Raw genomic sequence first — 17,534 nt, 5'->3', positions numbered from 1 at the left:
AGTTACATGTGACAAAAACGTTTCGTTATTATTAAAAATTATGTGCTGACATTTTATTTAATAAAATAGAAACTATGAAATTATGAAGACAAATGACATAATTTTAATACATCAACTTTGAAAATAACCGGGAATCAGAATTAACCAATACTAACCAATAAACGTATGTATAAAATGAGGCTAGCACAGAGACACACATATTTTATAGGCCCAAAATTTAAAAAAAATTATTTTAGTGATAATATTTCATTGATCCCAAACTTTCAAAATTTTACTTCTTTTAAAAAACACGCTCTATCCTGGATTCAAACTAAAGACATTGACTCTTTTTTTCTATGATATATTTTGTTGCCCTATAATAAGGAATATTTTCATGTTTTTTTATTTCCTTTTTTAATTACTATAAAGTAAAAAAGTACCTTCTAATCTTTTACAGAATATTTTTTTTTCTCTTTCTTATATTACACAAAAATATTATATCTGTCTATTTATTATAGAAGGAAAATTCATACACATTTCTTCTATACAAACAGGCTATGCTTTTGTGGGATTTTCGTTTACTATTTTTACTGTTAATATGTATTTCATTGCTATGTAATTATTCTTTATTTTTTGAATACTCTGTTTTACCTCTTATTTATATTGTAAAAAAAACTAAAAAAATAAGTATTTAATAAACAGATCTGCTGACAAGCCTCTAAATAGAGGCTTAGCGGGTTATTCCTTTAAAAAAAAAAAGTGGCAGAAAAAGTAGCTTTCTGAGCATACATAAAAAGTATTTAGTTTATTCATTTATGAGTGGATTGCCTATATTGGGGACGAATTAGAAAAAAATATATATGGAAAAATGAAAATGTTTGAAAATCGGTAGAATTTCAATCAAATTCGGTAGATCTACTAAAAAATCAGTAGGGTTGGCAACGCTGACTGCAACTGCTGATCTCACAAAAAGTACCATACATATTGATAACACAAACTGCAAAAATTGACACACCTATTTAACGAGAACATGTTTTTTTAGTTTTCATGTATGAATTTATATTTGTTTTTAAAGTACATTTTTAATTATTGTCTTTTTATTAATTCTGTTGAAACGTCTAAATAAATACCTGTCTAGAGACCATATATTAGAATAATATGTATGATTAAAACTACCTTGGGTTTATTTAAACTGATGAGCATCTTTTCTATTCCCATGGTACCATCTTCTCCGTTGATAACCATCATCAGATCATCCTGCACTCCACCAAACAAGCCGATACAGGCGTGGGCATAACGAGCAATTACTCCCATCGACGCTAACTCAAGAATGGTAACTCCATCCTCAGACACCGCCAGCCAGACCATCGAAAGATCTGGTTGTTTGATCTAAAACGAAAGATTAGTGTTAATAAATATTTCATTACATTTACGATGAAATGAGAATTGCCGTTTCCATTTCAAAAAAGCTAAGGGAAGAGTTAGCATAATCTTTGAACCATGTTGTGGTCCTATGTCACGGACTCTCCGATCAGAGGTCCGAATCTTGTTCTACCACAACTTGATTCCCATTTTCTTATTTCTTATTTTTCTACACCCCCCCAAGTGGAACCTGTGAACATCACCAGGCGTCTTCAGGAGATCTTATTGCTAGCCAAAACTCTCACCCCTTCCCGCATCAATCCTGCGTCACTTAGTTCCACCGAATAAAGACGAAAGATCATCATCGACAGTCTTCCAGGACGGAGGGAGTTTGTAGATATGAAAAAGAGGCGACATTGGTTAAGGCTCTCCTGAGGCATTCGCAGTACGTGTCAAAGCCAGGTCCACTGCCGCACCCTCAAAACGCTCGCTTTAAGAGGCTGCTGTGTCCATTTTCGGACTTCAATGTCAGTTATGAAATCTAACCATCTTTTCCTAATATTCTTCTCGAGCACTCATTTTCTAGCATTGAGTTATGCACAAATATTCAAAATGGGCCCGAAATTGCAATAATTTGGTATATAATAAAGACACAAAATATATTTTCTATAAAAAAATTCAAAGAAATATAAAATAAAGTATTTTTAAACCATTTTCAGTTACCTAGTCATAGCCAAAATAATCTCATTAGAAATCAAACCAGGAATAACCTTTATTGTCATTACACTGGCAGAACTGATAATTATTTTCAGTAGGTTTTTTTTCAAATTCGGCCAATTTTTCGAAAAATTAGATGTTTTCATAAATGGCATTAAATAATCCTCATTTAAAAAGTATATAAAAATAATGCATATTTTATAAATACAAAAAAAAAATTATAATATTCAACATGCAGTTTTATTTTGATTGCTGATTGAGGATGAGCTTTTAACTTTAAAAGTGCAATATCTCACAACTAGTAAAATACCAACTTGTGCCAGAAACCCAACGTTATAATATATTTTATATATCAACATTTTCATAGGGTCATTTAGATTTAAATGTCCGTTGTCACACAAAACAATAGGCCGTCAGCTGAGTGATGTTGTGGCTTATTAAAAATTTGCTAACGCTTTTGTTTTATGCAACAGAGAGAAATGACATCTCTATAAGCGGTAGCGCACTATCACTATCAGGTTACAGATAACCGTGTTAAAATGGTATGCTATAACGATGGTGGAGAGGGGAGCGAATTCCCATTTTCTTATGGTGAGTTATTTACAACTCATTGAAAATGGCCCCCAAAATTGAAATATTATTGAAATAGAACTCAAATATTTGTTTTAAAGAAATGAAAAAAAAAAATTTTAGACCTCTGATCCACAGTCCACTATAATAACCACTGGATTAATGTATTAAAACACACATAAAACATTAGTAGAAGTATGGAGATTCTAATAGACATAACATTTCTTAATTGTACTATTTATGGATAAAATGAGTTTTGACCAAAAAACATACCCGAGCTTGAAAGAGAGTGGCACCGAAAAACGGCCACTTTCTGGTACAGTTGAGGTAGATTCTGACACAATCCAACGCAGTACGTCCTCTCAGTGCTAACCATTTCAACCTGAGTTTGTCTTCCACATCCCTAAAATAGAAAAAAAAAAAATTACTGGACAGGCATACTTATTCACATAAAAAACAAAAAAACTATGTTGCTATGCTAATAAAACTAGATATGCTCAAAGCCCTAGTTAAGTTAGTTGATAACATCAAAGAATAAATATAAACTTTTAATAACATATTAGAGGGTATATTACTTGCAAACCCAGCAAAATCCAAAAATCTTAAAAAAGTGAAATACAAATGTATAGAGAATACAGTTGTTTACAAATATTATTATGACGTTGTCGGTTCAAAATATGTCTTTATTTGTGAAAATTAGATTTTTAAATTATCGGGTTCGTTGCAAACATGAAAACCTGTAAGTACTTGATTTTCAAAAAGCCAATTTCCAAAATTAAATTATAATTTCACTATTGTTTTTCGACATAATCACGATTATACATATAAAATATAACCTGGTTATAATAAAAATTAGAAATAAAAAAATAAAAACTCAAACTACTATTGTATCAATTTTTTGTGATTTGCTCAAAATAAAGAAAGATGGATTTTGCCAGGTTTGCAAATAGTACTCCATATGTATCAAAATTTATCATGAATAAAATTTTTTCAAACTGGTTTTAAAAATTAAAGGCATTCAATTTCTTTTAATTCTTCAGGTAACTCATTGTACAATTTGAAACCCTTATACAATGAGTTGACAGTTGACTTCTTCCCATTGGTGATCTTCTCTATTTTTTATCTATAGTTTTGTATGTATGGCATTGTTGGTTCAATTTATTATATATTTGTGTTTGTTATACCCTTTAATTATTTTATGAATAAAAATTGCAATATTACATTTAATTTGTTGCTTAATTTGTTGATTTTTCACAAAGTGTCTGCCAATTTCTTTATGCATTCTATATATATTTGTTTTGAGTATTATCCTCATTGCATTTTTTATTTATTCTTCATTGCATAAAAATAGTATCCATGAACAGTAATTTGTATGTGGGTATATTATTGTCTTACAGATAAGAATACTAGCAGTCATATCTACCATATTTTTTAATGTTCCCATTAATAAATTTTCTTATTAAGAATACTTATTCCTAATAAGGAATCTGTTAAAATTTGATTATCTATGTAAGTAATATGTTATCCACGAAATTGATAGATTTATCTTTAAAAGTTCGTCCATCTTCAAATGTATACATGGCTTCATAGCTTTAAAATAAATAATTTTCTCTTAAAATTATTAAACTATCTACCATGAAAGTTATGTTTGTTGATTCACTAAATTCCAGATGTGAAAAACATTAAGACATAAAAATGGATAGTGACCATGACCAAAGTATTATTTTACAAGCGATAATTTGTTTTACCTTATTTGTTCGATGGATAATGCTGTTCTATAACGATAAGGGTAAAACCGATCAACGAGAGCAACAGCTTTATCTGGTTGGCAATCTCCCATCTCTAGTTGGGCCATTAGAGACCCTAACTCTGTGCTTAGTTCTCTGGTTACAGGAAACCGGCCTGCGACAACTGCAAACAAAACAGAAAATACATATTATACCATAGAATTAAGATCTTAATTCTATGCATTATACCATAAAAAGTCTGCCAAACGTACAAAAATGGAAAAAAAAAAAAAAAAATTCTAGTCACAATTAGAATTAATAAGTGAAAAACATGAAGAGATGCAAAATAATCTGGAAAGGTGAAGAAGGATCATGGAGGACAGTGGATTGAGACAGTTGTGTGTAAATTGTGCAGGAGAAGGTTTTTCTTACATTTTTGTTCCATATATATATTTTTAAATAATTCGATAAATGGGATTTATAATGGTTGGTTACTGCCATTGCTGAAATGACAGCCAAATTGTTTAAATACCTTCTGCTTTTAAGATAGTGGCGGTAACGCTGTTTTGCCTATAACTCTGACAGTGGTGCGAACTAGCGTAATCGCCTACATTGTCGTCGGTTACATTGTTTTGCTGAGCTTAAAAATAATATGTCAACATATATATATTTTTTTAAAGAGTGGAATGATGCGGAGTAATACATAGAAAACTATAATTGGCCTATAATTTTGGTTTATTTGTAAATATTGTATAATTTTTTGGTTATAACAGCTGTTTTCTTCTTTTAATAAATATTCTTAAACATAGCAGGTGAATTTAGTAGGGCTATGATGTTATTGACACTTGTGCAGGGAGCAATAAGGAACACTTTTCCTTAAAAAAACGCAATTCGCCAAAAATGACATTAATGGCTCGATATAACAAATAATTGGGACATGCTGTAATTGGAGTATTCTTTCAGTATCTCAAGCACCACTGGGCTCAGATAGAGATATGATTATGATTATAAAATATCCATCAAGAAGAGATTAGGTTGTTAGATTTATAGAAAAATATTGACAAAATAACAAAAAAAACAAACCTTGCTGGTTGATTTGATAACATAAGAGAAGACGTTCCCTGTCTGTTTCGCTTCTCGCTGCGTGTCGGAAGTAAAGTCTATTCCGATAGCTAAGACGAATTACGCGTGTGTTCTCAAATTTTCCGGATCCTTTTTCTCGTAGTGCTGTCTCCCACTTTGAAATGACATCACACAGCTGAAAGAATTTAATTAAATTAATAAAAGAACAGAAATATTAAATAAAATTTATCATACAGTAATTTGAGTATGTCCTAACTACCGGATTTAAACAATAAAAAAAATTTAAAAAACAAAATACGCAAATAAAGGTGTACAAAATGGTATATATAAAATGTAATTTAACTGGAATTCTTCATTTTTTGGTAATGTTGTTATATTGGGTTTGAAGTTATATATAAATTCTACAATGTTTGAAACAATGTTCTCATTAGACGAAGGACAAAGTATTTATATAATAGAAAGATTTTTGTTTTGTTGTAAATATCGCTGAATGCACTTTTTTTTCATTTTATATAGTATAATAATATGATTACCTGCGTAAAATTAAATTACCTTTTTATCGGGTTTGATATGATGTTCTAAATCCTTTTCTATCGGATCATCACTAAACAATGTAAATCCTGAAATGGTTGGCTCTCGGCAGCATAACTCAGAGCTAAGAGTTGATAGAAATTCTTCCACAGTTGTTGATCCATCAAAACTAACAACCTGAGGAGAAAAAAGAAAATGCAAATGATTGTAATTCTTCGGCTACTATTTATTTGATTGAAACTTAAAGTACAAAGAATAAGTACTTTGCGGACTTATTACTAAAAGCAATATCTTCCAGCCAACCAAAAAACAGACTGGTCAAAATAAAAATTTGTAATAAAAAATCAAAATGAATATCAAAAGATACATACATGAAAAAAAAACTAATTAATAAAAATAACAGCTGTTTTTTAATGGGGAGGCTTGCACATGTTAACTTTAAAAAAGGACATTATGTTATACATATTAAAGGATGAGGAATGTGGAATTTGATAATGAGTTTGGAAAGTGAACCAAGGAAAGAAAAGGGATAAAAACATATATTTTAAGAAACAATAAAAATTCATGGAGTTCAGGATTCTGGGGATATTTATTAATGTTTCAGGCGTTTCTTGAAGGTGGCTAGAGAAGGTACATTTTTTATATGAAGAGGTAGCTCATTTCAAAGTCTAGCACCTTGAACGGAAAAGGAATAGCTAAAAAATGATGTGCTATGACAAGGAATGGAAAGTGTTCTCTCCTGAGAAGAGCAAAGCGAAAGACCATGATCAGAAAGGTAAATGAAATTCTCAGCAAGATATTTTAGAGCGCAAGGGTTGTGAAGAATATTATAAAGAAGTGAGAGAGATTGAAAGGCTGATAAAAATGAAGCCACTTGAGTTCGGAGCGAAAGAGTGATACATAGTCATACTTTTGAGATCGAAAATAAAGCGGATGCTTTGATTCTGCTAACGCTCCAGTTCTATACATCTTCTTCGGACAGAAAAAATTACCTGGTATGTGTTGTTAAGCATATGCACAGGAATGGCGTGTGGTAAGCTATGGTGGTACGGATTCTTTAGTAAAATAGAAAGCACTTCCATTCTTGATGGTTTATCTTCTCGGCCACCATTTCTAATTGTTCTTTCTAGGGCTCTTTCACAATACGCAGCATATTTTCCGCATTCACTTCTGCAAAAAATAAAATATTAAAAAAAAATTGTTACATAATGTTCTTGTGCCGGCAATTTCCGTTAAGTGATATTTATTTTTTAATAGTATTTCTAATTACTAATTAAGATTACGCAATTTTGTTTCAACAAAATATTTACGAGTATAAACAGTTTTTCAAAATAAAATGACATATTTTATAATTTCAATTGCGTATCAATAAAAAATTGTGTAAAAAAATCTATCATAAAAAGATACATTGTTTAAATTATCTCCTTTAACTTTTTTCAAATGTTACTTAACAGGTAATGCACTTTATTTTTTAAATTATTTTATTTTATTTAAAACACTTAAAAAACCAAATTTACCACACACGAGTTTAATACATTAAAACACGACTAGTTTCGGGTAATCAGAATTACCCATCCTCAGGTGTAAATATAAACTAAACACATACATACACAGATTAATACTTAGGTACTGATAGGGTCGGGCGGAAGGATGAAGGCAACGTGAGGTGGAGGGGGTGGGGTTTTCCTAATTATGGTGAATATTGATAGCAGGGGTGATGCATTTTGAAATATAATATTATTAATTAAAGTTTTCTCTGAATTAAAATTTTGTTGTATTTCAATATTGTCTAAATTGTTCATTATAATCCCTTTATTTATGACCGTATGCAAAAGTTTAATTTTGTGCGAATGAAATGAATAGTTTGTATCCATAATATGGTTTGTGAATTCAGAAAAACTTTTACTAGAAAGTCCACGGCGGTGTTCGTTAATTCTAATTTTTAAATTTCTTGCAGTTTGGCCAATATATTTGCTGTTGCAATCTCCACACGTAACTTCGTATACACCGCTTTTTTCTAAAAGTTCTATTTTCGATTTGGAGTTATTAAGTATTTTTCCTAAATTATTAGTATAGAATGTTGCAGAGTATAAATATTTTTCAATAAATTTATTTTTTATTTTTATTCTTTAATATTTTTTCTATTAAATCACAACTATATCCATTATTATGAACAATTTTTTAAATTATGTTTAATTCGTGATTATAATTGGCTTTACTAAGGGGAGCATTAATTAATCTGTTTAACAAGGAGTGAAAACTGGCCATTTTATGTGAAATAGGGTGTAAGGAATTTGCAGGAATTAAAGTGTCCGTGTGTGCAGGTTTACGGTAAATACTGAAATCTAATTTATTATTTACTATTTTTATAGAAAGATTTAGAAAATTAAGGCAATTATCTTTATTATTTTCTAAAGTAAATTTGATGTTTTTGTGAGGTGTATTATTGTGGGTAAGAAAGGAATCCAACTGCCTATCAGTTCCCAAGAAAACACAAAATATGTCATCAACTGTGTATGTATTTTAATTATTTTATTAATCTGTGTATGTATTTTAGTTTAGTTTATATTTACACCTGAGGATGGGTAATACTGATTACCCCAAACTATGTAGTCGTGTTTTAATGTATTAAAGTCTTGTGTGGTAAATTTACAAAGTGTTTTATTTCAAATAAATTCAAAATGTTTTTCCACAAAGTAAACACTGAAACAATAAATAAGATGATATTGTACTTCATAACTGAACTTCAAGTAATACAATATTGAATTTCAGCCTCTAGGGCAGCGGTGGATAACCCATGACATTTTTGATGAGACACATCGTTACGAATGACCTTGGCCCAAAAACAAGCGATGCGCTTTCTTTGATTACTAGGCTTATTTAGTTTCTCTTTCATTTACTAGGGTTGAAAAAATTTATAATATTTCTAGATGCGACACAGCACCCGAATCAAGCAAGGCTTTTAAAGGTTTAAAAAGGTTACCCATCAATGCTCTAGGCCATGGGCCCTGATTACAATGGAAAGTCAAAAGAGTTATCTTTGACTGTCTAAAGAAAAATCGATATTTGTGTACGAAAATGAGTTTATTTGCATGAACATTTGAAGTATCTTCATCGGTAACCTATAATTGAACATGTTTCAAAGAAAAAATCTTTGCATATTCTGGTTTTCATACAGAAAACTTAATTTTACTTTGTAGATAAAATTGAAGATAAATTTTTTGAAGATAAAAACTTCCCATTGTTATGTCAGAATCAGGGCCCTGGAGAGTTATCAAGATCGGCAAATTACCCGTATGATTTATGATCGAATATTCCCAGTAACAATTGCTGTGAAGTGTTTATTTTCAAGGTAGATTATTCACATTAGAAAAAAACGTATCGTTCTTCAGGAACGGAGTAAGCAAGAGAGGGACAATACCTACTGCCCCTTTCTATCTCTATGTGTAGATCCATATTCAAATCGAATCGGGTTGTGGTCCCGTGGCTAATGTTCATGGTTGGAATCCCAATCTACTCTACTTGATTCCCATTTTCAAATAGTGAGCTATTTACAACTCGTTAAAAATGGCCCTCAAAATGAAATATTTGGGTGAATCATAAGAACGCAAATATTTCTTTTTATTCAATAAAAAAAAAACAAATTTAATGCACTTGAATCTTGCTAAAAGAGGAACATCAAATATAAAATATAATATAATATCACTCTGTTACAAAAAACTAAACTACTGGCTAAGGAAAAAGGACATAAATTTACATGGACAAAAAACTGCCGTATATACGTGCGCCGCAACGAAGAATCGCCACCCATACTAATCAGCGAGGAGAACGACTTAAAAAAAATAGTTTAATATTTGTTTACATACTATACTTCACACATACATTAACACAAACACACGCATACTCATACATAATATGCTTAATCCTATTTTTGCAAAAATTTTATTTCGATTCTCTTACTTTTTCTTTTCCTAGTAGAACCACTTCAATACCTTTTCTTTTTTATACCTCTAATATTTACCAGTGGTCTACCATCCTATATTTTGCCTATGTTACTCTAATGCTTACACTTGGTATATTATTGATATACATGGAATGTTTAATGTGCGACACCTATATAATACTTGTAATTTCTCATTTTATATTTTATGCTGACTTCTGTTTATTTAAACTATTGAGTTACCCATCACCGGCGAGTTAAGCGTATACTATCAAAATGTGCGGGGTTTAAGAACAAAGCTACTGAAATTTTCACAAAGTGTACTTAATAACGACTTTGATATAATTGCTGTCACGGAGAGCTGGCTTACTGATGGTATAGCTGGCCCCGAAATAATAGACGATCGATATGATATGTTTCGATGTGACCGTGATATATCCAGTACCGGCCGATCTCGTGGAGGTGGTGTCTTTATTGCAGCACGACGTACACTACGCGCCCAGCACAATATCAACTGGCAGTGCGAGGCTGACTGCACTTGGGTCACTATTCCTTCAGGTAACTTTAACCATAACAATCAACTTCACGTAGCATGTGTATATATACCTGGTGGCCCCAATCACACCTCTCAGTTACAAAATTTCTGTGATTTAGTAGACCAGCTCTCCATCGACAATCCTGACGACCAATTCCTAATAATGGGAGATTTTAATCTACCACACATGACTTGGGAACGAGATCCTGTTTCGCTACCTCTTAAACCTCATATCATAGGTAGCACAGATTATATTTTGAGTGAGTGCATGTCATTTTCTGACTTGCACCAGTATAACGGTACAGTGAACTTAAATGGCAGGTTGCTTGATTTAATGCTTAGTAACGTAGAATTAAGGGTTCAACGTAGTGATATTACATTGGTAAAAGAGGATAGTCATCATCCAGCACTTCTTGTTGAATTGAATATTTTAAACGCCCGGACACTACCTGAAGTGGAGCGTGTTGCGTTTAATTTTAAGCGCGCGGAATTTGAATGTATTAATTCCTTTCTTTCGACTATTGATTGGGAAACAAAATTTTCTAATTGTGATTGTGTGAATTCTGCAACACGGAAATTTTATTTAGAGTTAAAAAATGTTCTCAGTGAGTTTGTACCTCTAAAAACACTGAAAAATAACTCATATCCTCGCTGGTACAGCTCATCTCTCATAAAAATTATTAAGGAGAAATCCAAATATCATAAAAAATGGAAGAAATACAATAATCCACGTGATTATGATACATTTGTTTTGCTCCGGGCCAGGCAAAAAAAATTACAAAAAGAATGTTTTAAAAAATTCATACTCGAAAGTGAGAAAGCTATTGTGAACGATCCTAAATATTTTTGGTCTTTTATTAAAAGTAAACGTAACTCTAACAACATTCCCTTGAATATGCAGTATAAAAACCAAGTGTCTAATAATGCCCAAGAAGTAGTCGACCACTTCTCTAATTATTTTAATTCGGTCTATACTCAAAGCAATTTGATCGATGAAGCCTGCATAACCTCCCCACTCCATCAAAGCACACGCAATGTTGCTACATCTTCAATTAACTTTTCTTACGACGATGTCCGTAAAATTCTTACTAAATTAGATTCTAGCAAAGGCGCTGGAAGCGATGACATTCCTCCATTATTCGCAATCAAATGTGCAAATCAACTTGCCAAACCTCTTACAATTATATTCAATCGCTCATTAAAAGATGGAGTCTTTCCGAGTCACTGGAAAAGAGCACTTATCATTCCCATTCATAAAAGTGGCCTCAAAAATAAAGTTGAGAATTATCGACCGGTCTCAATCTTACCAGTGTTTGGCAAAATATTTGAAATGTTAGTTTATAATCACCTTTTATCTGAAGTTGCTTTACACATCCCAAATGAACAGCACGGTTTTATGCGGAAACGATCAGTAGTTTCTAATTTAACGCTCTTCACAACCGATATTGCTGAGTATATGGCCAAGGGATTACAATCTGATGTTATTTACACTGATTATTCAAAGGCGTTTGATCGTGTTGATCATTCAATCCTCTTAAAAAAGTTAATAGCAATCGGAATTAATAGAGATCTCTTATGTTGGCTTGGTTCTTACATCAGTAAAAGGAGTCAGGCAGTCGTCGTTGGCGGGCACTCTTCTGACTTTTCCTTGCTTCCATCTGGTGTCCCTCAAGGTAGCCACTTAGGACCCCTTTTATTCAATGTATATGTTCATGATATCGGCGATTGTTTTAATAACTCTAAATACATTATGTATGCAGACGACATGAAGGTATACTTAAATATTGAAAATACTAATGACTGTCATAAAATGCAGGAGGACCTCACTAGACTGTCGGTTTATTGTTTAAATAATAAACTATCGCTCAACCCTGAAAAATGCCTAAAAATAACATTCAAAAGAAAGACCCGTGCCATCGATTTTAATTACAAATTAAATAATACAAATATTAAATCTGTCGAAACAGTCCGTGATTTAGGTATCCTCTTAGATGAAAAATTAACTTTTAATCGTCACATCGATGGTATTACTGAAAAATCTTTTAGAACACTAGGATTTATACTACGCACAGGCAAACCGTTTCAAAATACCGATACTCTTAAAAAATTATATTTTTCTTATGTTCGTAGTTTACTAGAATTTTCTTCACCTGTCTGGTCTCCTTATTATAAAATTCATTCCTGCAAAATTGAAAGAATTCAAAAAATGTTTATAAAAAACTTAAACCGTAGATTACATCTCAATTTTCCAGATTATCGCCAAGCGTGCGTTTTTCATAATATCCAAACTCTCGCTGATAGACGAACCACAGCTGATATAGTGTTACTCACCAACATAATATCTGATAAAATAGATTCCCCCGAATTGGTTAACCGCATTCATCTTAAGGTACCACAGAGACAAACGCGTTATACACAACTTTTCCACATACCTAAATGCAGAACAAATTCGTCAATAAACGCTACGATTAACCGTATTATGGATACGTATAACAGGAAATTTAACGAAATAGATATATTTACCAAAAATATTAAATTTATCAAAACTGCCATAGGTAATAAATTGTCTTTGTCCGCATCCTCCTCTCCGTTGCTCTCTATCCCTGAACATATATAAGTTTTATAGTGAGAAGATCTTTTAATATAATTATGTATCCCCGTACTGCGGGCCAACTGTTTGTGACACCTGATTTTTATAATCCGAATCATTTCTATTAAACTTATATGTTATTCTTATTTATATATTATGTAGGTGCATATAATATGCATTTGTGCGTTCGTTTTGAATCAACGTTCGCGTATTGTCAATCCTTATTTTATTGTTGTCATTATTTCGTATTTACTGCATTTTGTGATTACCTACTGTATTGTATAGGACTCGTCCCACATTATTCATTCGATGTGTATCAGTTAAATTTAAAAAATAAAATGCTTTTTTTTTCTTCAGAATACGGTTTTGAAATTTAACATACTTAAAAAAAAAAAAAAAAAAAAAACAATTTATATCATTTCGTCATTTGAATTTTAACAAAAAGGTTTCTAACTTTTTACTAAGCTCTTTATTGTACCTTTTTTAATATAATTTACAAGTTTTAAGCAAATATATTATTTTCATACTTACGCACCCATACAAACGCACCCTCTCCCTCTTTCATTCCCACACGCACATGTATCCTCTCCCTCATTCATTCACGCATACACACATTCACATACACATGAATACAAACGTCACACAAATACAATTACTAAACTTCTTTTCTTATATATTATGTGTCATTATATTTACAGTGGATTTTTTTAATTGGCTTTAGTATTTTTAAGATTTTTCTAATTATTTTGTTTATGTAATAGCTGTAAAAATCCCAAATAAAATGAAATAAAATAAAATAAAATAAAATAAAAATAAACATACGGATTAAATAATTTAATTTTAACCATGTGAAAAATCTCTACGTGAAATCACCAAGCTTGACAGATTAAAGAGCCACAGAATGTACGGGTCACACAAATGATATGCAGGAAATTAAGATTTGAAGAGATAAAGAAATATGGAAAAAAAGGGCTAAGAAAATGTACTTACTTAGAATCGGAATTTCTGGAGAGATGTAATTTCAGATACCAGAGAAGTCTATTATTTCTAGGAACAAACAAACTGACTGCCAGCGCCAACAGTTGCCAGCCCTGAACAAAGCTGTATGTAGGAGGGTTACTCTTGCAGTCCACGGATAAAATCGGTGCCTGGATAGTAAATAATCATAAAAAAATACATGCATATTAACAACAGTGTACTGTGTTAATCCACATTTTTGTAGAAAAGGACTGGATTTCACCCCCTAGGGAGCTTTTAAGATTAACATATTACAACCTTGGCTTTGGTGGGTTAAGTGGCAAATTTACACACTTGTAACATTTACAATGAAGAAGTTCAGAAGAGTTGGATATAAAAAGTGTTCCTTTAAAAATTAGAGCATTTAATTATACAGTGAAATTTCTCAAAAATGTGTGGAAAAATTACATTCTCGGAACTATGCCACGAGTTCTTCCGAATCAACCAATGTGATTTTTCTGGTTTCTGGGAAGCCAAATCATCAATCAGCAGAACTCACCAACGAGAACTTGTGTTGTCATGGGCGGAGTAATTTCATAATTACAAAAATTAAAAAAATCATAGCGTTGATACAAAATATTCTTTTATTTATAAGATAATTTTTTTTTTTAAAATAGGCTTAGTTTGATAGTCTATTAAAATTCATTTTTTTATTTTTAAAAAACAACTGAACTTCCTCATTCTGCCTAATCATGTTTAAACATCTATATTTCCTAAAATCTTCCATCTGTTGACTTTTGTAAAGTAAAAGATCTGAAACCTTCATAATGGAATACGGAAGTCTAGGCATTTACAGGGCTTATGACCTGTTATTGGCTGGTTTAAGTGGTCACTTCATATGACGGAACAGTTGACTTCACATAGATGGAAGGGTTGACGAAATGTAGATGTTTAAACATAGGTAGAATAGTGAATGTTACCCAATGTGAAAGTGGCCACTTAAACGAGCTAATAACAAGTCTTAAGCCCTGTAAATACCTAGACTTCCACAATCATTTCTATAAAATGTTCTCCATTCTTGTGGTAATATGCCAAGAATGTTTTTATTAATTTCACGAATAACTTTGCTATTTTTTAAGAATCAAGATTTAAAAAAAATTAACTTAGTATTCAATTTATTGAATAGTGATAACACAGAAATAAAATAATTATATTACTACTTAAATCCCGAAAAAAAGGGGATATCATTAAAATTGACAGTGAGAGTACTTATGTAAGGATTACAGATTACAAATATACAACAAATTCATAAAAAAACATGTTTCTATGTCTCACAAAAAGAAAAAATATCTAAACTTTTAGTTTTTTGTTCACATATCGCACCCCGGGAATAATAGTGGTGCAACTCAAAAAACTCAGTTGTACAGAAGAGCAGTTACACACATTTATTTGAAAAGCAAATGCACAACATAAGTTAACTCACTTGTGCCACCTACTTTTAAATGATTTCAAAATAAACTGGCATAATGATCATTGAGCCTTGAATATAAAAAAACAATAATATTGTAATTTTTGCTTTGAAGGCCATTTGAATATATTTAAGAAACATGTCGTTAATTATGTGAATATGAAATATTAATTCGGGGGCATTGTTGCGTACTTAACTCAAAAATGCCCATTTTGGACTAGTGCCATTATTATCGCTACATGCGGTATGATGATTGTCAATGCTATTTTTGGAAAAAGTTTTCAAGTTTTGTGCTTATCAATTAACTTGAAACAGTAGCAATCTTAAAAAGCATTATTTTTTACATGCATACATAATGGTAAAACTCCCAACAAAATTTTTAAGAAAATGCAACAAAAAAATACAAATCATCAGAGGTTACGTTTGTCAACTATATTAATATAAGCTTTAATTTAGTTAGTGGTTATACAAAATGTATTTAAATTGATTATTACCAGGGACTGAAAAAGAAGTAAGTTATAATTTCAGAGTAATAATGTGCTACAGCTGTAGAGACGCTATTTGCATAGAACAAAAGCATTGCAAAATTTTCAGGTTGGGTTTTTGGTTTTAAGAGATAGTTTTGTCGCTGCATTTGCGATTCTCGACCTAAGTACTTACGGGCCATTATTTCGCTGTACACCATAACTAACTTTGTGATTAGTAATCCAAGAATGATTTTTGTCCGTATGGCCGGGTCTATAGCGTTATTACTCTGAGGTTATAACACACAGTTATACAATTTACAGTATTATGTAATAAAAAATAATAAATCATAACTTTAAATGTGTACATACATTGTATCATATACTTGTACATTTTCTAAAATAATTTCCCATAAATCGTAAAAGAGTAGAACATATTAATTTAGTATTAAGGATTCAAAAGTAAACTGAAATAAAATTATTTGTTACAGTGATTAAGTGCATATATGGGTGTATCGGTAAGGAATTCGAAAAAAACATGTTTCGAACAAATAAAATATCAAAATTATGTAAATGAATGAAACGGAGGTAAAAATGAAATGTAGTAAAGGACATTTCACTATCCAAGGAATTCTTATTTTACCTAGGCAGCATACATTGAAATTAGGTTACACATATTGACATAAGAATTTTAATGTACCAAGACATAGATAATGTTGAGGCAAACAGACACACGGTAAAGTGTGTGTATAAGTGCATCTGTACGCGCTTTCAAAGGGTACAATGGTGCCATGGCGAGGCGTGCGTTCATTTGACAAGAATATCCAGGTATAATATTAGAATGCTCCTAATGCGGGTATGGGATGGAACTTTTAATTTATTATATATTACATATTTTTCCACACAATATTAATAAAACATCATTCCATGTCACCTGCAATTATCAAACGAAAAATCGAATCTTGTATTTTAAACTCAATAACTTTGCTTGGTACACGATTTTCATTAAAATAAAGGAGGTCTATTTATATAGATAAGAAATCGTCTGGCAATTGAGGAAAAAATTATGCAAGATACCTTCTTACGCTTCTCTCGAATCCCCAAGAGTGTTGTTGTAACAACATTTGTTTTTTTTTTAGTTAACATATAAGGCACTGCATAAGAAATTTAATTTGTTTAGATGAACTAAATTGAGGTGAGAAGTGGTTTATAAATTACGTAAGAATTTGATAAAACAAAAGTGATTATGATTAATGCGTCATGGGTAGAAAATTTGTCATAAAAAAAACATTCATTGGCAGTACCATTTTTCATTAAGTATTATAACTATGATATGGGAGTTCTGGGTTCGATTCCCAGTGAGATAAAATAACAAAACTGTGATTTACCTCGAGCCCGGTTGGTGTTATTTTTGGCTTGTTGTGGTAGGTACATCAAATGATTAATTTTCTCTCATTTTCTAACTTGCGGTTTAATTTTGCTTTAAATTAATTGCATTTAATTCTCGTATTAATTTATTACATTTGTGAAAAAAATAAATTGGTGGTAGGTATATAATATATTTTATAGTTGGGTAAACTTTATTATAATTCTTCTGTTATTTTTCTGTTG

The 17,534-nt window shown here is 31.2% G+C and overlaps 1 protein-coding gene across 4 annotated transcripts in view; it reads right to left on the bottom strand.

Moving 5' to 3' along the window:
- LOC148284657 (uncharacterized protein CG43867) overlaps positions 1 to 17,534 on the bottom strand; it is a 650,259-nt gene that overhangs the window by 4,186 nt on the left and 628,539 nt on the right. For all 4 annotated transcript variants that reach the window (XM_088236990.1, XM_088236998.1, XM_088237015.1 and 1 more), the window contains 7 exons: positions 14,025 to 14,182; positions 6,962 to 7,139; positions 5,991 to 6,146; positions 5,439 to 5,613; positions 4,377 to 4,539; positions 2,902 to 3,031; positions 1,156 to 1,368 (listed from right to left, as the gene is read on the bottom strand). In XM_088236990.1, the coding sequence (XP_088093116.1) occupies positions 1,156 to 1,368; positions 2,902 to 3,031; positions 4,377 to 4,539; positions 5,439 to 5,613; positions 5,991 to 6,146; positions 6,962 to 7,139; positions 14,025 to 14,182 (1,173 nt within the window). The remainder of the gene's footprint in view (positions 1 to 1,155; positions 1,369 to 2,901; positions 3,032 to 4,376; positions 4,540 to 5,438; positions 5,614 to 5,990; positions 6,147 to 6,961; positions 7,140 to 14,024; positions 14,183 to 17,534) is intronic.

This window comes from Micrasema longulum, unplaced genomic scaffold (assembly GCF_059751315.1).
Source record: "Micrasema longulum isolate JH-2025_06_02 unplaced genomic scaffold, ASM5975131v1 h1tg000098l, whole genome shotgun sequence".
Lineage (NCBI taxonomy): Eukaryota > Metazoa > Arthropoda > Insecta > Trichoptera > Brachycentridae > Micrasema > Micrasema longulum.
This window is presented reverse-complemented; position numbering and strand designations above follow the sequence as displayed.